This window comes from Misgurnus anguillicaudatus, chromosome 1 (assembly GCF_027580225.2).
Source record: "Misgurnus anguillicaudatus chromosome 1, ASM2758022v2, whole genome shotgun sequence".
NCBI classification, from domain to species: Eukaryota; Metazoa; Chordata; class Actinopteri; order Cypriniformes; family Cobitidae; genus Misgurnus; species Misgurnus anguillicaudatus.
The window spans coordinates 25,747,859-25,759,226 of NC_073337.2; the positions used below are offsets into that span (position 1 = coordinate 25,747,859).

General features: G+C 35.1%; 2 protein-coding genes across 2 annotated transcripts; one reads left to right on the top strand and one right to left on the bottom strand.

Moving 5' to 3' along the window:
- The first annotated feature begins 193 nt into the window (after positions 1-193).
- opn1sw1 (opsin 1 (cone pigments), short-wave-sensitive 1) lies at positions 194-4,942 on the top strand. The gene is made up of 6 exons (XM_073868841.1): positions 194-695; positions 1,395-2,007; positions 2,084-2,255; positions 2,381-2,546; positions 4,389-4,628; positions 4,729-4,942. Exons 2-6 carry the CDS (start codon positions 1,671-1,673, stop codon positions 4,825-4,827), a joined length of 1,014 nt encoding a protein of 337 aa, XP_073724942.1. The 5' UTR covers positions 194-695; positions 1,395-1,670; the 3' UTR covers positions 4,828-4,942.
- Positions 4,943-5,094: 152 nt separating this feature from the next.
- calua (calumenin a) lies at positions 5,095-11,351 on the bottom strand. Its single transcript, XM_073868827.1, has 7 exons — positions 11,199-11,351; positions 10,061-10,297; positions 7,975-8,168; positions 7,636-7,802; positions 7,451-7,515; positions 7,171-7,366; positions 5,095-6,871 (listed from the first exon to the last, which is right to left on the bottom strand). The coding sequence occupies exons 2-7, from the start codon at positions 10,279-10,281 to the stop codon at positions 6,767-6,769; spliced, it is 948 nt and encodes a 315-aa protein (XP_073724928.1). The 5' UTR covers positions 10,282-10,297; positions 11,199-11,351; the 3' UTR covers positions 5,095-6,766.
- Positions 11,352-11,368: the final 17 nt, after the last annotated feature.

Sequence of the window (11,368 nt, forward strand, 5' to 3'; positions counted from 1 at the left end):
TAAATATTTTAAGCCCTAATAAAAATAAAAACAACATGTCTCATGAGATATTATTTCTCACACACTGGCAAAGACCTAACAATGTCATGCAAGCAGCAACATGTTATACAAAATGGAGTAATGCACACAATAAATGAATACTTTGGTCTTTTTAAATATGTATTATGATGATAATAAAAGTGCATTAAGAGGTTTACGCTGTAATCACCTTCCTTTCATTCAGGTCGTATCATACCCATGCAATTTAGATGCATAGCTTGGTTACAATACAACTCTGGATCACTGGAGGGCTTCTGATTGACTTCAATGAACTGGATCATTCAACACATACGACAGTGCACAAAATTGCTAAAAAATAAAAGATCAAATCCACACATTTTATGACATAATTAGCAAACAAACAACTCAAAGAACATAAACAAAACACCAATATAATGAATTATTATTAACATAATTCACATTGAATGTTTTTTAGCCTACAAGATGACACTTACCTGTTTAAAGAAAAGAGAGTCCAATGGAAAAGCCTTTTAATGGAGGAAACTAAAGTGAGGTGTATGAGAAGAGGCCGGATGTATAGGATTTACAGTTTAACCTTCTTTTTCTCTCCTTAGATTATCAAAATTGACCCACAAAGTCTCAGCTAACAAGATAAGCTGTCAGTTTGGACGTAATTCCCCAAAGACATCGATAAGGTTTGGGGATTTTTAGAATTGGTTTAAGAAAATCTTGTTTGCAGATTACGGCTCATCCTTGTGCTTGGGGACCTTAAGGACCCGCTTAAATCCAAGTCTTAACAAGCCGGATTCCTGATTTGGACAAAAAACTAGGCCAGCTTTTTTAAAAAAAAAAAAATGCAGCATAAAGTTAAATCAATTTTGTTTTGCAAGTTAATTCAACCTACCATTTTAAGTTTTGGGTTGTGATAAGTTGACATAACTTTTAAAATCAAGTTGAAATTGTTTAAAGTAACATAAAAATACATGTTGATCTGACAAAAATGCTGCATATTTTTTACAGTTATATTACTCTCCATTCCATATAGCATACTTAAAAATTATGCATTGTTTTGTACTTTACATCGGTAAATCTCCAAAACAACCCAAACATTTTTTATATATCAAAAAAATATAAAATGAAAAACACAATAGAGTAGTGCTCATTTTGGCATAACAACAAAACATATATTGATCTAGTCAAACAAGATGACGTGGAAAAATATCAATAGTCTGTACACACAGTGTTGGAAAACATCATCCAAAGATAAATTATATTTCATGGAAATATAAAAATAACTGATAAATAATACACTTAAATCCCATTATCATGATGTTGTTGATGTCAGCCCTGTTACTGTCAACCCTGTTATATTAGAAATATTATTTATCCAACAGAAAAGGCACCTGTGTTGTAAAATGGTCCATAGGAAACATGTTGCAGGTGCTTAAAGAATCCAGTGGGTGTGATGGGTAATACTCATGGACAGGGCGGATTATCCTGGAAACATGTCCGGAAGATCACCCGGAGGATGATCTGCTATCTCATCCTCCCACTTTTCACACTATGCAAGATTTTGAGGATTTTATAAAAGGCCGTTCAACCCTGGTTTTGGCATTCAGGCTACTCACTGACTTTGCAAACACACAGTCAGTGGCCCCAACAGCGCAATAATGGATGCGTGGGCCGTTCAGTTCGGGAACATTTCCAAAATAAGCCCCTTCGAGGGCCCACAGTACCACCTGGCCCCCAAGTGGGCTTTCTACCTGCAGGCAGCATTCATGGGATTCGTATTTTTCGCAGGTACCCCTCTCACCGGCATCGTCCTCTTCGTTACATTGAAGTACAAGAAACTCAGACAGCCGCTCAACTATATTTTGGTAAATATCTCCGCAGCTGGTTTTATTTTTGACACGTTCTCGGTCAGCCAAGTATTTGTCTGCGCGTTAAAAGGTTATTACTTTCTCGGGTATACGTTGTGTGCGTTGGAGGCTGCAATGGGATCAATCGCGTTTAAGACGGCGAATATCTATTTTTTAATTGCTTTAGGCCCACATGCACTGTGCTGATGGTTTTTGATGCTTTACAGGGCTTGTGACAGGATGGTCCCTGGCTGTTTTGGCTTTTGAAAGATATGTGGTCATTTGCAAACCCTTCGGCACCTTCAAGTTTGGAAAAAGCCAGGCCCTTGGAGCAGTAGCCCTCACTTGGGTCATCGGGATTGGGTGTTCTACTCCTCCCTTCTGGGGATGGAGCAGGTAAAAGATTCATATATACATAAGCTTATTTGCTGTCTGTGTTACATCAGAGATGACCAAATTCTATTTAAAGGATCACACATCAATTGAGTTTAATATTAATGCAGTAACTGATTACTTTACAGGTACATTCCTGAGGGTCTTGGCACAGCGTGCGGTCCTGACTGGTACACCAAAAGTGTGGAGCACAACTCCGAAAGCTACACATACTTTCTTCTTGTCACCTGCTTCTTCATGCCAATGTCCATCATCATCTTCTCCTATTCTCAGCTACTGCGAGCCTTGCGTGCTGTGAGTGTCTCAAATCGTTGCTTTTAATAAATGTATTTTAAACTGCTCCGACCTGTTGCTGGTCACGTGCAGAAGTGTAGGTTGTCACATAACATTTATTTGCAAATATTTGCAAGAAAGTTTCAGGTAATATACCTTTAAGGTTTATTCTGACTGTAATAAATGAACAATTTCTTGGTTTAATGCAAAAAAACACATATTTCACTGAAAAAAAGATTCGTTGAATTTAATCAATTTTTTAAAGGTAAGTGGTTGCAATCAATTTATAAAGCTACATTTAAACAAAATTTTTATATTTTATTTTACTTTACTAATATTTTTTGTTTAAATGTAGCTTAGATAAATTTATTGCAACCACTTACCTTAGAAAATTGATTAAATTCAATAAATCATTTTTTTCAGTGTTGCTTATGAGCCTACACTGTAAAAAGTAAAAGTTGGATCAACTTAAAAAATTTACTTACTTTAAATGGTAACACCTAGATTTTTTTCAACTGATATGTTTAAGTAAAAACACTTTAAAGTGAAAATTTTGAGTTACCAATTGAAGTAATTTACCAAATTGAAGTTGATACAACTTTTCACTTTTTACAGTGTATGTGCAACACAACACAAATTACCAACATTTTCTAGTTTAATTTTTAGATATTATAAAATAGTGTTAAATAATTTACAGAAGTCTAATACTATTTATTTAGAGGCAGGCATTTGTGGTCAAATATATTGGAAATGTAATTTTGTTTAGTATCAGTGTTTTTCCAATTATTTCTTGTTGCACTTAAATGTTTAAGTTTAAAAAACTTAAATTAATAAATCATTTAAACTTTATTGACTAAAAGATGCTATAAATTCTAATATATCTATATATATATATATATATATTATTTATTTATTTAAAAAAAATTAAATTTAAGCCCATTCACTGATAAAAATGATTAATTGAATTTACTCAATTTTTTTAAGGTAAGTGGTTGCAATCAATTTATTTAAGCTACATTTAAACAAAAAAGATTAGTAAAGTAAAATAAAATATACAACTTTTGTTTAAATGTAGCTTAAAGAAATTGATTGCAGCCACTTGATTAAATTCAATTAATCATTTTTTTCAGTGTTCAACTTAGTTTTTCATTTATTTATACCAACTCCTCACCAGTCAAGAAAGTTTAAATAACTTGTTGTTAAATATTTAAGTGCAATAAGTATTACTTAAGTAATAATTAATACACTGTAAAACCTAACTGTTAACTTAACCCAAACCATTTAAGTAATAAAGTTGCATTAGGCCATTTAAGTTTTAAAACACATAAATTTAAGTATTGTGAACTTGAGTTATGTGCAATTATGCACTTATGTTTAAGTAGTGTGAACTTAAATATAAATGCATAACTGCAAATGACTCAATTTGTTTAAGTTCACAGTACTCAAATGTAATGTTTTAAAACTAATGCAGCCAGTTTACTTAAATGGTTTGAGTTGAGTTAACTTTTAGGTTTTACAGTTTTATCAGTTAACAATGTTTTAATAAAAATTTTATTAATTTAAATTTCATTAACATCGCAGTAAACCACATAGATATTTCACAACCAATGGAACAAAATGCTTTAAATATTTTCTCAGAAAAAATAAATAATAAAATAAATAAATAATTATGCATTGTGTGTGTGTGTTGGATCAACTTAAATTATTTCAGGGTAACACCTAAAAAATATATATTTTCAACTTAAAATGTTACTTTGGGTGAAAAATGTAAGTAGTTTGTTAAGTTTTACATTGTAATTAGCACTAAATGTATCTATATGATGAATGATCTTGCATTAAATTCCTAATTGATCCATTTGGTAGGTCGCAGCCCAGCAGGCAGAGTCAGCATCCACCCAGAAGGCCGAAAAGGAAGTGTCAAGAATGGTTATTGTGATGGTGGGGTCTTTTGTGCTTTGCTACGCCCCTTACGCTATCACTGCCATGTGGTTCGCCAACGCCGAGGAAACGAACAAGGATTACCGCTTGGTTGCCATCCCCGCTTTCTTCTCAAAGAGCTCCTGTGTGTACAATCCCCTAATCTACGCCTTCATGAACAAACAGGTGAATGCACGCACAGCACACCTTGAATCAAGGCTGTACAAACACAACCATTCACTTACGCATTCTAATAGACAATAACATGTTGGCATCTTTATTTCAGTTCAACGCATGCATCATGGAAACGGTATTTGGAAAGAAGATGGAAGAAAGCTCGGAGGTTTCCAGCAAGACGGAAACATCATCTGTCTCGGCTGCATGAATACTCTCAAACACATTTACTGATCACTCGATTATTCACATACTGTACTTCTACACTTTTTCAAGGGGAAAGTGATGTCACCTTGTCCCACCAAGTCACAAAGCCACAGCTCACTGGATGTATCCATTCTGATACTTACATAAAGTTGTATATTTATTTTTTGTAAAATGTTATGTTAGAATAAAACATTCAAGTAGAATATATTGAATTAAAAACCTGCAATAGAAAGTAAAACAAATGCATTATCTTTTGGGTGACAACTGAAAATTTTCTTAATTACAGTTTATTGTCAATTTGTTTGAACATACAATCTGTAGATGCTTCAAAAGCAACATTGCACCCCAGCGATGAGCTTGCTTTGGAAGAATCCATAATGCTTTAGTATCACAAGCAGCCTCATTTACAAACTGTACAAAGTCACTTCAAACCACTGGGTACTCAAAACAAAGTAAAAAATGGAAGATGCCGTCTTTGTAAGAACAACAAATTGTCAGTGAATAAAAAAAGCAATACTGTAAGTGGGCAAACAGACCCTAAACAAAATCAAGTATACACAATATTCAGTTTGATTGGACCATATAACAGCAGAGGACAATACAGGCCCGTAACCCCCACTGAAATAAAATAAAGATATCAGCCCAACAAAATTCAGTGAATTGTAAGGGGTGTTCCTATTAAGAAAATCAGTGTTTTGTACTTCTACAATATGAGATATATCACGTGAATAGACTTATGCAGTCTCTCTACACTATTGTAGGAATCTAGGAAGATGTTTGCATTTTTTTGTCTAAACATATCAATGGAAAACAGCTGGACACACATGAATATTGCCTTGAGATGGCGAAGAGGAGAATGGCTATAAAACGTTTGCATACAGGATGGAAATATGTCATATAAATCCTCTCTTTCCTGTGCCCAGTACATACACTCCAAAAATAAAAAGGTACAAAAGCTGGGACAGTACCCTTTCAAAAAGGTACACCTTTGTACCCAAAGAGTGCATATAAGTACTTCAAAAGATACATATTGGTCCTAAAAGGCACATATTTGTACCTAAATGGTACATATTAGGACCTTTTTAAATGGTACTGCCCCAGTGAAAGCTTTTGTACCTTTTATTTTTGACAGTGTAAGCTGTCAGGTGAAATGCAATTAAGTATGCATAACGATTAATCGCGATTAATCTATAGCAGAATAAAAGGTTTTGTTTACATCATGTATGTGTGCGAACTGTGTATAATAATTATGTATATATAAATATGCACATGCATGTGTGTGCATTTAAGAAATGTTTACATGTGTATATACATTTGTATATTTATGTATAATTTATATTATATATATAAATATTAATACTTAATATATAAATATATATATTTTCTTAAAATTATACATGCATGTGTACATGCATGTGTGCATGCATATATATATATAATTATTATACACAGTTCACACACATACATGATGTAAACAAAAACCTTCATTATAGATTAATCGCGATTAATCGTTATGCATCCCTAAACGCAATAGATCAGTATTTATAGTAGAGTCTAACTCGAGTCTGTCAAGAGATCGAGTCCGAGTCAAAATTCAGCTTGTCCTGGACTGGTCTTGACACTCGATCTCTGGTACTCAAGTTCGAGTCAAGACAACACTAAAATAGACACAAGGGCCTCACACAGAAATACTTAATGTATATCCAAAATAGTAAAAACTTATTTGACATGACAGTAATGTGTGGACCATGAATTCAAACAAACATTGATAAAGCATATTTTACAGTAAAAACAACCATGAATGTATTTCCGTGTGCAAAACAATCAATCACCAAGTAAACTAAATCTGATGGTTTAGTGTTATGATGAAGCAATACAAAATCAATTATATTCTTTACCAAATAAAATTAGAAAGTCATTATCTATTATACTAGACAATTGAATTAAAACTCATCATGTCGAACTAATGCCTCCCCAAAGTCAGTAGCTTGGCTTCCAACAAACAAGTCATACTTGTTGACTATCTCTTCTTTGGTAAGTTTGCCGTCCTGAAAGATAAAAAGAGTTGACTTATAATTCAAGTTAACTTTACATATGCTGACAGTATCACCTGATCGGTCATGTTAGACAACCCACCATTTGTCCTGCCATTTTATTCCATTTTAAAAGTAAGCAATTATTTTTAGGATTTCTTCTTATTGAAATGGATGTTAATACAAAGTATAAAATAGGTATTATTGGTCCATTCCATGCACATCTCCATCACTATATATCCTATATATGTATATATATCCTATATATCTATTATATGTATTTAACTGTGTTGTATCATGTTTCCTTTCCTCACCTTGTTGGTATCAGACTCGTACACCAGATGTTTAGCTTCAGCTTCTGCGTGGTCGTAGTCAGCTGGTAGGATCCAGTCCATGGTCTCCTCTTTATCCATCTTCCCATCCTTGTTCTTGTCTCTAAACTCTGAAAACTGCTCGCGCTCCGTCGCCACCCATTCTGGCTCGTCCATTTCATCTTCATGGTTGTACATATCACCGATATTCAAACACATGTCTTTAACCCTACTGACACATTTAGACTAACTAATAGGATACTGGTTTACATTATTTGAACACTCACCGATATACTCCTCCAGGTCAATAAAACCATCACCATTCTTATCAATATCCTCCATAGTTTCCTGTTGAGGGAAGTTAAGAATGACGAGTAAAAGAAAAAAACTAGTCCAAAATACATCAAGTCACATGTAAAATGGGTTATAATCGCCATTTCATGTTGACCTGTACTATAACAGACTCACCAACACAACTATTTCCTTCATATGTTCGTACTCCTCAGGATGGAGGAAGGACGTGAACTCCTCTTTGTCTGCAATTTGGTCTCTATTTACATCTGCCATTTTGAAGCGGCGTTCATCTCTGGCCATCATCTGCTTGTAGTTGTAACCATCATCAGGCTCTGGGTCATCTAGAAGCATTATTTTTGTGTTAAGAAACAAACTTTTGACCTATCATGCAACTGGTCAGACTTTGACTCTATTTGATGTGTAAATATATTGGATTTTACAAAATTAAAGCATCATTGTATCGCATAGCATTTATTGCATTTTCCTTCAATCCCGTGCAGCCGTAATTCTTACCTAGATATGTTCCATATGTGACATTTTTATATTCATCCCAAGAGATCATTCCATCGTTGTTAATGTCAAAGTCCTTCCACTGTCTTTCCACATTGTCGTAAATGTATTTCTTCTGCGCCTTTTTGATCCATGTTTTCAATTCCGCCTCTGTGACAAATCCATCCTCATTTGCATCGATCTTATCCACTATTTTACTGAAAAAGCAGCGAAAAGTATTAAAATAATGCTTAAAACATTACATGTTTTCAATCGAGCTTCACACAGCATTTGTATTAATATATGGGACAGAGTGGTTTTATTATTAATCATAAAGGGCCCCTATTATGGAAAATCTACTTTTATAAGGCGTTCATACATAAATGTGAAGAGTCTGAAGACAACCACCCTTTCAATTCAATTCAATTCAATTTTATTTATATAGCGCTTTTCACAATTGTTAATTGTTTCAAAGCAGCTTTACATGAAAAGATGTAAGGGAAAACACAGAAAAATTGATATATAATATAAGAAGCAGAATACAGCGGTTAATAATAAACCGTACAAGCAAGCGTAGTAATAATGTAACGTATACAGAAAAGTGCTAAGTTAAGCCAATGTTGGCTGACTCTCCATGGGATGAAACCCCCCCCCTAGGAGAAAAACCCTGTGGGAAAAACTCCTAGAAGGAGAAAAGCCCTTGAGAGAGATACATATATATTTATATATATATAAACACGATAGAGATATGAAACGGGTAGGCGGATTAAACTGGTTTCCTTCATTTTTAATCCCCATTAAACTGAAACAGACATTAGATATGCCAATTTAATTCTCTTGTTAAAGGGACATTCCACTTTTTTTTTTTTAAATATGCTCATTTTCCAGCTCCCCTAAAGTTAAACACCCGACTCTACCATTTTGGAATCCATTCAGCCGATCTCCGGGTCTGGATGTACTACTTTTAGCATAGTTTAGCATAATCCTTTGAGTCTGATTAGACCGTTAGCACAGCGCTAAAAAATAACCAAAGATATTACGCAGTGCCCGAAAATAGCAACTTTTAAATTTCCGTCGGTCTTAGTACACGATGTAACTACAAAAGAGTCAAGTTTTAAATAGGAAAAATATCGAAACTCTTTGGTTATTTTTGAGCGTGATGCTAATGGTCTAATCAGATTCAATGGATTATGCTAAGCTATGCTAAAAGTGGTACCGCCAGACCCGGAGATAGGCTGAATGAAATCCAAAACTGCAAAAATCAAATGCTTAACTGTAGGGGAGCTAAAAAAACTAGCATATTTTCAAAAAAGTGAAGCGTCCCTTTAATGTGACATCACACTGATAAAGCTCCACCCACAGCTACTGACTGACAGTCCTGCATTACCATAGTTTCCGCCCTGAGTGAGTTGTATGCTGTCTACCATATCTAAATAATGAGATACTATTGTCTCAGACTGTATTCACAGGAATCCGATCTATTTGAACTAAAAGCACTCAGGGTCTCTTTTGGTAAGGAAGTGATGAGCTGTAGCTCATTTGCATTTAAAGGTACAGCGTGTTTTTGCTCCCACCCAAATAGGGGCATTTTAAACATGCTATAATAAATCATCTGTTGAGTATTTTGAGCTGAAACTTAACAGACTCATTCTGGGCACACATGAGACTTATATTACATCTTGTTAAAATGGGCATAATAGGTGCCATTTAAGGCTGGATTTCCTAAAATTTCTGGCTGAAAACCGGCCAAAATATGACCATAGTATGGGTAACATTCTCTATAGAGAATATTCATATAGAAAATATATTCATAGCAAACATTTGAAAATGACTTCTGGACACTTTGTCGCTACAAATGCGTGCGAACGTCTCCAAATGGCTCTTCTGATTTTGCCAAGTGCTTGATGTCCTCACGGCAACATTACAGTGACAACATTTCAATCAACCAATCAGAAATAAGTTTACAGTTTGTTTCAAGTTTAATCTTACAACCAAGATTAGTTGCTTCTAGATTATTGTTTTTCACATAACATTTTATGGTGCGAGGTGGTTTAGGTTTTAAACACTTGGCTAATTCAGGTCGAGCTCTCCAAATAATCACAGTCTTTACCCGAGCCTGTTTTTGCTTTCCTCTGGGGTCAGGTCGTCAAAAGTCTTGGCTTCCTCTTCCCCCAGAAAGGCATCGTGGTCATAATCAAAGTTGGCCCCATCGTCGTGTTCCTTACTGCTTAGCTGTGCGTCGTGGTGCACGCGGTCCTTCTTCTCCGTGGGTTTGCTGGTGGCGTAGACCACACACAACGCAAAGCACATCAACAGAGGTCTGATCTCCATCTTTATCAAACAAGCTCTGTGGACAAGAAAACAAATAGCGTTGAATAAATGTATCAAATATCAAAACAAACAATATCAGCACTGTCTGAAATGTCTAGGATTTATTAAAGTTTGTCTGAAGTGAACACTAAAATGTAAATAGATCCCAGACAACAAAAGACTCTGCTGACTTCGGCACGGATCCGGCCCAAAGTCTTCTGCTGTCTGTAATGCCTTTTGAGACAGAAACCATGTCTGAATGATATTCAGCATAGTGTGAGAGGGAGGAAAGCGGACTTGTTACAGGAAACACAGTCTGTATGGAAAAAAAGGATTATGTGCTTCTGGAAAAAAGAACAAAATCGTTAAACGGGAATAAAAACCTTGGGATAGCAAGTGTAAACACATCTACACTGCACTAACCAAGACAGGCATTGTGAATAACTGCTATTAGGGCAAAACATACAATACGTGGGCCACGCACCCATTAAACAGCAGACCTCTGGTTTAAAGCAACGCACTGTTGCGTAAAGAAGGGTCACCAACTCTGTAATTTAACACACTAACGTGTTTTTCCACAATAACCACAAACAAACACAATAATACCATACAAGTATGAACTTATAAACTCATTCAGCCAGACTTTCGTTGGTGCGGTGTTAACGTTATAAAAAATACTCACGTTCTGTTAAACCTATAAAGCTCTTATACTGGTCTGATACTGAAACTTAACCCAGGTATTAAATATAAAATCAAAGCTTGAAAAATTATCAGTGTGTAAGGAAAATAAATAATCTAACGTTATGTAAGAGATCATACAGATATCATTCAGCTCATATGCATTACAGCATACACAGTCAATAGATGCAACTGTCAATCAAATCTCATATTTATACACTCCAAATGCTAACCAAAACCCGCGTGAAAAACAAACATACCTTGATTTCCAACGAGGCCGACAATCTCAGAGTCTTTGGTTTAATTTACACAACCCTGTGTGCCACACCGTTTTTCGGACGGGAGCAGAGCCACAGTCCAATCACAGCGCGAGCAGTGGACTCCATTCTTATCATTGGGCCACTTCAACACGACGAGCGCCGGATGTGAT